Source organism: Numida meleagris, chromosome 7 (assembly GCF_002078875.1).
Source record: "Numida meleagris isolate 19003 breed g44 Domestic line chromosome 7, NumMel1.0, whole genome shotgun sequence".
Classification (NCBI taxonomy): Eukaryota; Metazoa; Chordata; class Aves; order Galliformes; family Numididae; genus Numida; species Numida meleagris.
In genome coordinates, this window is record NC_034415.1 from 6,854,585 (window position 1) to 6,868,722 (window position 14,138).

Genomic DNA, 14,138 nt, shown 5'->3' on the forward strand with positions numbered 1-14,138 from the left:
ATAGGTACAAGTATGGTAAATTCCTCCATCACTCAGTATTTTAACAGACAGCAGACAAGAGAGACTTATAAGATACATGCTCTGTTCCTGAAAGAAAAGAAAATGTAATTTTGGCATAAGGCCTAAAGGCATCACATCATTAACAAGAGCACAAAGTCTGACATTGCAAAAATTTCTTTTCCATTTCTTTGTGTTTCTAGAAGAACTAGCAATTAGTTGTTAGTGACATTACACCAGCCTAAGTTTTCTCTTGGTTCTTTCTTTTGCATTTGCTTTAATAAAGTCACATTTCTGCTCATGATAGCTTACAAGTCTTCTCATTCCAACTACCTTTACTTTTAATGAGACAGCCCTTCCATATGTTTTTCACTGATAGCAGAGATAAATGCATTCATACAGATGCACTTTTCTGAAGGCACTCTGGAGACAGAATGCTAGGCTCACGGGCCTTTGGTCATACCAGTATTGCCATTCTTAACTAACAAATTAAGGAGGATAAGTTCAGCTTTCACCTAAGCAATCAAAGCTAGTAGGGGTGGGGTAGAGTGAGACAGCAAATAAACCTTTCTACCAATAATGAGCTAATATTAAATTTCTTTGAATATTAGAATACTGTTTCCTGATTATTTGCTTTCAGTATAAGTGGAAAACACTCAACTGCTCTGTAGATTAAGACAATACTAGATATAAACTTTCCAAATGGAACAGAACATTCAAATATTCAGGAGCCTACGAGTCAGAAATGTTAAGCTTCAAATCTGTACCCTCTGAACATAAATACGTTAGGATTAAATCCCTGTATTTTGCACCAAAAAGAAGAGAGACAGTCCCCTTTCTAGGATCCTACAGCACATCTCAGTTTCTAAAATTACATAAACTTTATGCAAAGCAAATGTTCTTCAGTGACAGTTGTCATAAATTAAACTGAAACACTGGCCAAGGCAACTGTAAGTAATGGTTCCAAGTAGTGAACGAACTTGGAAAAAGACTCAAGTATCTCAAATTTTATCCAGTTTCCTAGCAGAATCTCTGGCACATCCTCTTCCATTATAATTAACCAATGAAAACAGAAGTGAACTATGCACATCATGACATCCCTGGAACGGCAACAGAAAATTCATTTTATTACTTTCCCATATAAGCAAAGTATTTCTAGATTCTTTCAAATTAAGTCACAGCAGACGAAGGGAAAGCCAGCATCATGTGATATGCTAGCTCTTTGTGTAACATATTAAGTGTTTTGTAGTCACTTGTAGTTCATGAGATGAGATGGAAAAAGAGGGTAGTCTCATTTTACCACACGTATGAAATCAGTTGCAATCAATGCATGTTTAATGCCGTATCTAATGGTTTCTCAGCGATTGTTTGGTTTTCAAGTAGCAAACTCTTGCAAGATTCAGAAACCATCAAAAGACATGACTTCTACCTTAAAAAAGCAGACAGACCCCATGACATAGTTTCCATCTTTACAGACATACAAATTCATGGCATATGCATAGCAGATGTTCCTGCTGCAGCATATAAGCACGCATGATATTTTCACTAGGGCATATCCGCATGAGGTGAACCAACTGACTGAAAGACAGGATAGTACTCACTAGAAATAATACTAAAAACTTATCTCGGGGTTTACATCAGGAAATCATATTCTAATTTTGTTAAATGATACTGAAACATGCCTATTTTACGTACATGTTTTCTCTCTGTGGCCTTCAGAGATTTTGCAGCATAGTAAAAGAGTTGGGTTCCACACAATGCTACCCAGTATTTTGTCCAAGATGCTACCTAGAGAGAAAGGGGGAAAAATAAGCATAAAGTAGCAAAGAAACATTAAAATACCCTTGAGTATGCTCGCTCCTTTTCTTTTTCATTTTCTGCGTAGCCATAATGCATTCTCCTTTGACAATTAATACCTATTTTGATTTGAAATTAAAATCAGACATTTGCAATGCAATTACTGAGAGTTATTATCTACAGATAAACTGTAAGGATCCATCTATCATTCAGGAAGATGAAACATGTTCATCACCTTTAAAGTTAGCAGTATTTGTACAAAGTTTTAAGCTGCATTACACTTCTCTTCCATTTCCTACGTCATGGGCATATCCTTATAAACTGAATGAATTTACCAAATAGAAGAATGCAAAATCTAGCAGCGACTCCAACCTCTATCAGCAAGGCAAAGGAGAACTCAGACACTTAAATCAATTGCACGTTTGCCATTTATTATAATTAAGCATAGGAAGAAACTGAGAAAATGAGGCTTTTTTTTTCTTAGGGGAAAAAAAAAAAATCTTACTGTGGGTTTTTTGCCTTCTTTCAACAAAGTCTTCCTCCTGAGAACGCCTTGAATCGTAACTGCTCCTGGATACAAATGAACAGCCAGATCTTCTGATTCTAGAGAGCTGAAAGGAGCATGTGAAAAAGCGCGTGAAAAGAATATATTTTTCCCTGTGAAATTCCCCAATCATTACCTCAAACTACTGCAAACATCTGTATTTTAATTTGTAATCGCTAGCTTCTTATTTATTAGACTTCATTGCGGAAAAAGACTTTGGCTGTTATGAAGAATTGCTGCAGTGGAATTTACACTCACAAGCAAAAGTGATCTGAAAAATGAGCCAAGCAGGTAATCTTTAATTAAAAAAGAATTAAAACCTAGAACAACTGAAATTCAAGAGCAATTAATTTTAACTGGCAATCATTTGGAGTACTGTTGCTCTCTGTGTTAAAACATCTCCTTCAGTCCTTGCAAGAAAGATTGTGGATTTTCTGTTGTTTTTGTTAGAAACACTGGAATCATTAGCACATCAGAAACCAAAGCAAAAGCTCAAACAAACATGCACAATCTTTAAAATATCCGAGAGCAAGAACAGTGGGCAGAAGCAGTAACAAAGAGCAGAAACCCAAACCACAGCTTTGCATCTGGTGTGCTCCTGATCTAACAGACATCGGATATAGGAGCAAAGGGCAAAACAAATGCCAGCTACAGCACTGAAAAATAAAACTTAGCTTTATTACAGTCATGAAGCTGACTGGAGCATAAAACATTTTCTATCAGAAAAATTTACAACAGGAATCATCTCAGTACGTGTCAATCAGAGCATACAACTCAATGCTGAACCCAGCAGCTTTCTGGGAAAGCCAAGAAGTTAAACAGTGCCTGAAACTTGTTTTGAAACAATCCGGGATTTGCTGCTTTATCCATCCTACACTTGTACTTATTCAAAATAAACTGGAAATCCAGCAAACCTTTTCAGTGCAGTATCTAATGAGGATGAGGATGTGGAGACAATTTTGGACATCGATGGGAACATGAGTTTAACTCAGTGAGACAGTGCTTGCTTCTTAACATGAAAAAATGCATAGTTATCTGCCATTTCTTTCCCAATTACAGTGCCACACAGCTGCAGACAACATTTAATAGCTCAGAAGAATCAGTCATATTACTATATCAACTTTCAAAGAACACAATAAATTATATAGAATTGGGGCCAAATTTATCGAATTACTCAATTTAACCATCTCGCTTGTCTTGGGGAAAAGGAATTCAATCAATAACCACTAACGAAGAAAACATTTGGAGCGTTATGGCCATTAGCACAAGAAGGAACCCTGCTGTCTGCAGAACTACCCACGCTACTACACAGTGGCACGCAGTTAAAAAAGCTAGCCATGGTAAGATATCTTTATGGATACACAGACCCAGTGGTTCAGAATTGGGATTTGCAGACCAGAATGAACGAAAGCCCTTATGATGATACAGATTAAGTCATAGAAGGGAGAAGGTTTTAAGTCTGAAGAAAAAAGGTCTTTATTTATTTGGACATGTAAGTTAAAAAGAGAACATCAGAAAACACCACTTAATTATTAAACCAAACCAAATCACCAACACCAGAGGGAAAGTTTGACACCTCTGTGTGCAGTGGGGATTGTACCTGCTGGCCTTCATGTGGCCTCGATAGCCATTTCGTGACACTCTTGTCCCCGGACCGAGAGAATGGTACAACCTGTTCCTGTTGGATTCCATTATAAATTGTATGTATTACATATACTTTTATTCACACAAACAGCACGACTGCTAAAACAGCTTAGTAATTTTTCTTTTGTGTCCGTATCACAAAGCCAACTCTTCCACATAAAAAAAACAGAGGATAGTTTTATTCACAAAAACACATGCAGAGGTAGATACCATGCCTTTTATATGATTAGGTGTTCACTTTGTCAATACTCATAATACTGAAGTGTTTTATCAGCACTGAATACGACCGTTGTGAGAAAAGCCTGCGTTTACTTTTTACAAACTACATGTATATAAGGCGGCATATTAATAAAATGTTGATGCCTTAAAATTTTGACTAAGATGTTTCTACAAAAAAGAACACACTTCTAATTCTATGAGTAGACACACACACACACAAGCTGTTGGGCAGAAGGGAATCAAAAACCCTACCAAAAAAACATTGGGATTGACTGACAGGCACTGTTGTTTCAAAGATACACTGAAGGAAACCAAGCAACATCTCAATTCCCCAGTTCATATCAACATTGAACTTTACACATAAGCTTCACATTTTTAGAACCCATAACCTGATCTATACTGTTACCCAGGATTTACGTTCTAGACCTGCCTTTTGAACACTGCTTTGCTTTACTGAAAGTCATTTTTCTGAACTGAAAATTTACTGAATTCCTTTTAAATCAACAGAAATACATCCACTTTGCTCCCACCTCCTATTTTCATCCATTTTTTTCTAGTTGAACATATTATGCTGAGATCCAATTCTGCAGAAAGCAAGCCGTTAAGAACATGACTGAGAAGTTTACAAGCAAAATCTCTTACATAGTATAAACCTAATAAATAACCTGCCACTCGTCAGAATTGCTTTGCATTAGCTGAAAAGGTGCTTTTATATGGGCAGGGCAGTATTTCTGAGAACGGGAAGCCTAAAGAAGTAGCACTGTTGTGTTCCAATCTGGATTCAGAACAGCAGGCAGAAAAGCCCTCTAAAGTAAAAGTCTTACAAAAGGGATGCAGTAAAGCTCAACAGTATTAGATGAGAAAAATGCTGAGTTCGCTGTTGATGTGGCTTTCTTTTGAAACCAGCTGAAACTATTTCTTTTGTTGCAAGAGGAATCACCAAGATGTTACTAATCAATTACCATCTACAGATAAGAGGTATCTTAGAATTTATGAAATATTTTTTGTTTTCAAAGTACATCCAAGATTTGGACAAATTAAACAGTAATTAAGATGGAAGAAAGCAAACCTGTAACTGAGCTGTACATACACGCATAAAGCTATTTCACATGCAAATGAAGTAAGTTTTCTTCTTAACTTCACATTTCTTTTTTGTATAACAAGGAGGCCATCACTCTTGGATTTGAGCTATAAAAGGTAAATCTATTCAGAGACACTCACGTTGACAACTAATGAGAATGAAGCGGCATTCCATATACTACTCTTAAAGTGATACCACTGCCACAACTGGAAATTAAGTTCTTAGGAGTAATTTTAATCAACTTAAAGGGTCACTCCAGTGCTAAAAGCTCTCTGGAGTTTCAAAATAAGTTTACTCTTAAAAGTATAAAAAACCACCACACAGACTCTAGTTCTCCTCCCTTCCACATTTTCCAGTTAAAAATAACAGGAGGGACAGAAAAAAATCAAGAATATTTGATATTCCATACGCTTCCTTCTGTCACCTGGGAAAAAAGCAACTACTTTCTTCCTGTTAGGCACATTATTTCTACTTTATTTCTATTACTATGCTGATTTGAGCTCTCCTATCCAAAGATCCTGTTCGTAAGTGAGGAATACTGAATTCTCACTTGCATGGCATAGGCACAGTCATTAGCAACACTGACTACACCCCAATTTGCCAGTACCTATCAATTCCAGACAACTTGTTTATCCCTTGATTAAAAACTCTTTTAAGAGTGGAAGCCATACTGATCAAAATTATAAGGATGCTCCTTCTAGTTATCTTACATCTTAATATTTGCATTTCAGCATATAACTTAATTGCACAGCATGCTTCAGCACCTTATAAACCAAGGAACAGACACAAGGCTGTTGCATATCGAGGACTTTCACATTTTCTGAATGTCTGTTAAGAAATCAGTCCCTCTTGCTGGAAACGAAGGAGAGAGCTTGTTGCCAAAAACATGGAACTTCAAGTGGAGTTACCAAAGTGCCCTTCTCAGGAGGAAAGAAGATACTGAAGGAATGTGGAATTTAGAGGAAAAAAATTTCTGACTTTTTTTTTTTTGACATGAAGCAAAACTTTTAACTAGGAGGAGTCTGGGCCAGCCAGTTCTCGTCACAACATGGATGAAGAAATCCCTGCTTTACCTCATGGGTCCACACAAACAATCCTGGAGAGTGTTGCTGTTCTCTAGAATCGTGAGATACACATTGAGACTTACTACAATTTAAGGGGTTATTTTTTTCTTGTTACTTGATGTATACAAAGCTTAATTCATCACTTTGTCTAAGGCTTTCCCATACAATTTCTGACTGAACAACATCTTGAACTTGATCAATTTCATAATGCAGCTGTGACGTTAAAGTAAGACGAAAACCTCTGAAAATGGCATGTTGCATCAGAGAGCACGTAAAAGTTACACATCTCTTTTCTGACCCTACCTTCTTGCTATGCTTACATGGAATGTTCTTATTTCTTACCTAATGAAATCTTAAGGGTGTTTATTTGTGCATATAATCATATTTATAGCATGAGATATCAGTGTTCACCTTTGGCACTGAAATACGTTCAAAATTTTCAGCCAAAAAGCAACACAACTTGAACTGCTTTAAATAAATTCAAGTAGAACAAGGTTTGTGATACAGCTCCTGACTACAAGTCTCGTCAACAAGAAACTTGTAACAAGCATGTCTTCATAGCATGGTAGAAGTCATCCAAGGCAATTCTGAAGCTGAAGGATTACCTGAAATCAAGTTATTGAAGCAAACTAAGCACTTCATGGCACATCTTATCACGCTCTGAGATGAAACTTCCACCTTTTTCTGTAAGGTGCAGCTGTTAGCCTTTTTCCACATTCTCAAAAGCCATGAGAAAGGACCAAATTGGGCAATATAGCCTGAGTATTTGCAGGTATTTGGATAAGGGGCAAGATGCTAATTCTGAACCACAAAAGAAGGCCTAAGTAAGGTTTGTTACTGTGCTTTCCTATGTAACAGAGAGGCAAGTAACAATGAACTCAAGAGCACATGGGAGAAGAAACAAGTGAAGATGTCAGTGACAAGAACAAATGGAACAAAACTGGATGAAGTACCTCAGAGAAAGTGAACATTGACAGGTTACATGAATACCATACACAAGATATGCAAATATACAAAAGTGGAAAAATCCGTTGGGGTTTAAGGACACTGGCTGATCTTTTTTAGAAGAATTCATGCTACGAGTAGGCATTCAATTAGACAAAAGTCTATTAACTACTACTGAGCGGAAGGTACTTCTCTGCTGCTTTACCAGATTCAGCAATCCTCTTATAGTTTTATTAACACTGGCTCTCAAATTCTTACAAGTGATCTACAGATCACTAAAATAAAACATCATTTTCAGGACTGAGAGATTGTAAGCAGTAATGTCTCAATAAAGAAATGCAGTTTCTGAGACAGTTTTTCTTACCTTTCAAATGCTGGCCAAGAAGTCTCTTCACTGAGTTCAGAACCATCACTGCTACCTTGAAAAAGATAAGAATGAATGATAACTTCATTTCATCCTCTACAACTTAACTACTTCAATTATGGCTGATTCTCCTCAGAATATTTAAGATTAAATATGTACTGTACTTCACCAAAATACTGCAGTGAAAATGCTGAAGGGTTTGCTTCAGGAATTTCACATTAAACTGAAGTAGAGATTAAAATGGACTGCATCTAGGTGCATGTGAAGAAGTTAAATATAAGGAGACCTAATAAGGGAACAGACATTTTAAAAATTCCAGGATGATCGCAAACACTGACCTAAAATAATATGCACTTCAAAAAGTATTTAAATACTGACAACAAGGTAGTGTCATGTGTAGTGTTCTTAAAAATTAAAAAAAAAATCAATCAATATGTATACAAATCTGTGATCAGCATTCCAGCAACCTGAAGGAATTATCTGACAAATATCTGCTTTCTTTCATGGCTTTAACAGGTGCAACTTTAGCTGGTACAATCATTATAACTACTTCTACCTATGCTGATCAGGTAATTTCTGTCACTCTTTCAGGTACTTTGGAGGATTTATTGCTGAAGGATCTGTTGTTTTGGCACTCTAACTTGAAAACTTGCTTGCTCTCCCATCTGAATATATTAAAAGAAAGTGATATTTTAGAATTACTTTCAAACAAACTTAAAAAAAAAAACAAAAAAACCAACACAAAATGTTCTGAATCAATGCGCCTTAAGGGTTTCCACAGCAAAACAAAGGCTGAAAATAATGACAAGTTCCCTGTGATTTCATGCAGAAAAACCAGGAGGGCAGTTGTGCCCTGAAGAGTTAAGCAGTACGAAGAAGTCTGGATATTTCTTGAGTAAATGCAAAATAAAGATGGAAGCAATTCTCACACAGCAGGAGTAATGCAGTCAAGAGCTATGAAAATCCCAGCATTGGCTGTACCACGCTCCATGCAAAATTTAAGAGAAAGTCCATGCCTTTACCTGCCAACCAATTCAATTGAGCCTGTTTGCCAAACATTAGCTCAACATCTTAATAACACAATCTAGTATAGTTCTCCATGGGATACCAGATTATTTGTCTCTCCTTGATTTTACCCTGAAAGGAACATCCTAACCTGCTTCACACTAACAGGAAAAGTAACTTACACAGTGGAAGAAGCTAAGAGACATAAAAGTGACGTTCTGGTGGAATTACTGGCTCCTAAGCCAGGCACAAAGAGCTGCAAGAAAGAGGAGTATAAGACTCAAGAGGTGACTAAACATTTTCTAGAAACGTCTTTAATATTTTAGTACTCACATACTTCAGCATTTAACTACTTGAAAGTTACAGCAGCAGGCAGCTTGCTGCTAGACAAGAAGTACAGCTGACTTCTGTGATTGTTTCTTTGCCACATTTATGAAGATTTCATACTTCTTGATTATTTACCCTCCATGTGGAATAGCAAATCAGTACAAATCCTCTCGATTTGTATTGTACCTGTATTCTGCACTGTCTCTTGTTAGCTGGGTTGTAAAAGGACTGATGGAACAGAAACAGCTTAAAAAAGATGCCAGGAAATACAGTCAGTGTAGATGGCATTATCCAGTAGTGCATCTAAGAGCCACAGTTACTATAGTTGAGTAAGAGTTCTTACTTCAAGTAACTGCACAGCAAATTCTGCACTACGAAGGTTTATTTTTTTAATAACTATTTAAACAGGATGATATGTTAAAATTTTATCTGAAATGGCATTTTGATGCTAACTACGGTGGCTTTGCTAAGAAAGTTATATATCAAACACTATGCTAAGTATTCTAACAAAAACATTTAAAAGCAAGTGCTGCTTTCAGAAATGCAAAACAAACTACTGCCAAAGAGCTGGGACGTCATCTCTCAGAAAGTGATAATCCTTGTGACACATTCAGAACAGGGAGAAAACTTAAGTGGATTCTGGGGGCTCAATCAAAAGGTTTCATTGATAAAGCAATCACACTTTTTAAAGCAGTGTTAGTTTAGAAGAAAGCAGAGTAGCCATCCCACCTACGCAGATGCCTACGTATTTCTTAAAAGAACTGTAACAGAAACCTGGAAACAATTGGATTTTAGCACTTGACTCTCTCTCTTTAACACCTACACAGAACATATCTAATGGGACTTCTTTCAGATTCTAAGAAACTCAAGATTTTTTGCACAACAAAATACGCTAAAAAAAAAAACTTTCCACAAAAGAGAAAGAAAAAGATTTATTATATCCCTCAATTCAAAACAAAACAGAGGTGAAAGGAACTGTTTAACGTATTAAAAATTAGAAGGCTAGCCAAATTCTGTTTAAACATTAAAGTGCACTATTTAACTATCACCTCAACTGGAAATATTTCATTCATTCAGTACTTTAAAAATATATCACCTTCTTAAATTTTTCTCAAGTATGTACTCAATATTTGTTTTTTTTTCCAGCAACATCAAGCAGGTCTTCAGGTTAAACTTAGCAAGAAATTCTAGGCAGTTCGAATCATTTCTATTAAGTAATCTTCTGCACGAGTTCTGGTTTTATTTAAGAAACCACTTGACACATACCACTATCTCCCTGGTTTCCTTTATTGCTAATAATGTGAATATGATAGAGCAGGAAGGCCTTCCCCTTCCTTAGGAACAGCAGTAATTGCTAAAATGGGTTTTCACTAACCATGCTAAAGATTATCTGAGAGCTTTCAGGATTGTTTCCCCAGAGCTCCAGAACTGCAGCTGAATACAGAAGGGAATTTGCCATTTGCACTTCTAGATACACATGTACGTGCCTCTGCTACAGCCACCCAGAGAGCGAGGCTAGGCTTCCACTTCCGCGATAGGGAATGCCCATACCATGGCATACCCATTCCCCCCCAGCAATCACAGCATCCATTCGTTGCTGAAAGTCTGAGGATATGGAACATTTAACACAGGCTTCCTTTATCCATAAGTTAGTCCCCAAAGTTAAACAGGTGTTAACATAAACAAACCAACCCCAAAGAGCTTAAAAAGTATTCAGACTAAAAATTCTTTCCCCTTCTCAAATCTGCAACTGACACTCTTTTGGCTCCAGTTACACAGTGTTTCCAGAGCTCAAGTCACTATAGTCAGCGACTGACCTGACAGAGCTTGAAATTCTAATGTAAAAACACACAAGAAATTGCTCAGTAGGCCTGATCCTCAATTGTTGCAGCACAGTAGAGTCTAGCAAACACCATGGAGATGGACTTCGTGTCCTAAAAATTATGTTCTGCCTTGTTAAGTCTATTACCATAACAAAAATTCTCAAATATTTTAACTTGTTCGGTATCACGGATTGTTTGATAGTTTAAAGAGCTCAGCGTGGCTTTCTAATCAACACTAATGGTGTTAAGACTGACTGACAACTCAATATGCTTCCTGAAAAATCAACACACAAACATACAATATCACTAATAACTACTTTCACCGAGCTAACAGAAAACAGAAGCTAAAGGACACAGATGGGGCAAAACAGAGGTTGTGCACAGCTGCACTGGTCACAAAACACACAGAGTAAATGTCCTCTACCAAACAATATTAAAGACTGGGGAAGGCCAGGGGTGCTGGATGTCCCTTTTCTCCACTCAAATCCACGTATGTAGATGTGCATTTTTAGCTTAAAGGACTTCACAGCTCTGCTTTTCTTTTTCTTTTTTAAACCATATCCCTAAGAAAGTAATAGTTCACAACAGCAGAAAAGGGATAGCCAGAATTAGAGCAAGAGATTGGCACCTACATACTTGTTTAAAAGGAATATTAAAAATATATATATATATTTCTTCTGCCTGAAATCCTACCCCACTTTGATCTTCTCGACCTGACTGCTGATGACTCAGGAGTCCTAAACACCTGAACAGTATGCTATGGGGTAAGATTCAAACAAACATTGGCTATGTAGAGTTCTTCCCTACTGTAAAGGCTGCCAAAAACCTGAAAATGCATATGCTGTGTACCTACACCTATACTTCATTTATTTAATGAGAAATATAATCCCTTATGAATTCAAGTACTTCAAGATGGAGACTTAATAGAGGAATCATTAAAAAGTTGATAGCCTTGTAAGCATTTTATGCCAGTTTAGATTTGCAAAATGTACTGCCCCCACAAAACTGTTTTCAGACATTAATTTGCATTGATTTCAAATGCCTTACTTATACTATGGTATTAACTTCTCTGATTCCATTGAAATAAAGGCTCAAGTTAACCTTGACCAATTGGAAGACACAGCTTAATGCAAATATTCTAGAGCTTTGGTTTTTCAGACCTTTCATCCATACCATTGCAGACTAGGAAAATAAGTAAAGAACATGGTCTGAGAGAGAAACGACTCTAAAGTGAAAACCTAATTTGCATTCAGAACTCTTACAAATGTAGTCTACAGATGTGTTTTCTTTCAGTTTTTAAGCACCTAAAATTCAGCTCTCAATTTCAGCTGTTTCTTTCCATGGTCTTACTTCTGTAACAACTCTTAACTGGTGTACCTGTGAGACTTCATGTTTAGAAACCTCCCAGGCACATTTACCCTGCACCTGGTATGTGGGCTGGTGTAAGAGGACAAAAACCACAGAGAAGCAACGTACGAAGAGAAGGTGATTTTACACACTCCCTTCACATCTGCAGAATTACTTGAACAATTAAATAGATGCAGAATATAGCTTGGGTAAATTGTAATAAGTGCTGGAAATCCCAAACCCCTAAAAACGTGAATGAAAGTGGACACTGCTGCAGAGATACTTGAAGACACTTGAGTAGGTGAAGAATTAAAAAAAAGTATAAGCAAATCAGGTAGTGCTAGAAAACTGTATTCTTAAAAAAAAAAAAAAACAACCTTATGAATAAAATGAAGATTCATACATTCTACGAATGGAACCATGATTTAGTAACAGCACCTTAATTTATACCCTACTTTTAGATGAGAAGGAATTGGTGGCCAAATACCAGTAGACAGCTGGTATAAGTTAGCAGATAGTTCCTTCAACCCAGCCTAGAGCGATGCTTAGACCTTGGAAGGGCAGGCTTGCTCTTTTGAAAGAATAGATGCAGAGATCACATCAAAACAGAGGAATCACAGGACAAAACATCTTGTAGCTTTAAGGCCGACTGATAGCAAACAGCACAGAGTTCTCCACTGAAAAGTAAACACATCTAATCTCAGTTCACGAAAAGTAAATATTCTAGACTGTCTGCATAAAACAGAACTCTTGTTCGGTGGTAACTGTCTGTATTTTTATTTGTGTTAGCTGACAAATTATCTTTGCAATCCAAAGATCTGAAGTGTTTTAAGGACAAAAGTCATATAACCTCTTTTTAGCCATCCCCTTGAGAATGAGATGAATCATATCCTTGAAGATACTATCTTTATAAAAAGCTTCTTTATAAAAAGCTCCAGATGAACAGCTGAAATGCAGCCATCTAAAACACGAATGTCTAAAACTCCGATGAGACAAGTCTCTGCTGTTAATGTTTCTGAATTCACGCAAACATTTCCCATCTGACATTGGGTATGTGTCTGGTCTAGTGTTTCTTCTACTTAGGATACTGCAGCACTGCTGGAATAAGATTTTACTTCTGATCAGATAACAGATTTTAAGTAAAACGGCAACAGAACCAGATGTACATCTGGCTACCTTACTCTAGCATAATGATACTGCAACTAATCTCATGATTACTGACTAAAAGCTTCTATCACAGGTAACTGGACAAATCCAAATGGAAGAGTCCTTATGTATTTGAAGAAGTAATACAATGAAGAATCTTTGTTTAATAATTGCTTTTCTGAATTGTAAAAGGACTACAGTCATTTATCAACAGGAAAGGTGACTGGCACGAAGTCTGACAAAAAAGATGCACAAACCTGCATGCTCTAATGATTTAGATCAGGTATATCCAAACTGCAAGCCACACATGGCCCTGCAAGATCATGAACTTTTAACATTATTATGCGTTTTTTAATGATATTTTTCATGAGATGATTGTGTGTAGCTTGAGCACAGACTGCGTAGGAAGACTGTGCAGGGCAGGGCACAGGGCAGTGCCAATTCTGCCTTGTGTCCACCACACATACTCAGTCAAAACAAAACCCACATATACTACGTTACATGTGCCTGTGCTACTTGGCAAGTAAAATGTAGTAACTGCCAATAAAATTTCAACCTACCTGTATGTGTGCATGCCTGTGAAAACATGTGTTTTTTGTTATTAAGTGGACAGGTATGATTTCTTAAACTATCAGGCTAAAATGCTAAAAAGATTTTAGAATTTGCAAAATGAAATCAAGTCGCTTATGGAATCAGAAGGATAATTTGTGCCAGAACGGCTCACAGATTTAGCATTTTTGGTGTATTTGACCACTCATTTCAATGAGTTAAATATGCGTCTTCAAGGTGGAAATCAACTTATCTGTGCTATGTTTCAGATTATATCATATTATGG

The 14,138-nt window shown here is 36.8% G+C and overlaps 1 protein-coding gene across 12 annotated transcripts in view; it reads right to left on the reverse strand.

The window, feature by feature from the left end:
• RALGPS2 (Ral GEF with PH domain and SH3 binding motif 2) overlaps positions 1-14,138 on the reverse strand; it is a 141,216-nt gene that overhangs the window by 14,187 nt on the left and 112,891 nt on the right. For 10 of the 12 annotated variants that reach the window (XM_021404115.1, XM_021404114.1, XM_021404112.1 and 7 more), the window contains 4 exons: positions 7,656-7,710; positions 3,939-4,016; positions 2,300-2,405; positions 1,693-1,785 (listed from right to left, as the gene is read on the reverse strand). In XM_021404115.1, coding sequence (XP_021259790.1) covers positions 1,693-1,785; positions 2,300-2,405; positions 3,939-4,016; positions 7,656-7,710 — 332 coding nt within the window. The remainder of the gene's footprint in view (positions 1-1,692; positions 1,786-2,299; positions 2,406-3,938; positions 4,017-7,655; positions 7,711-14,138) is intronic. The other 2 variants (XM_021404119.1, XM_021404120.1) reach the window with 1 other exon arrangement.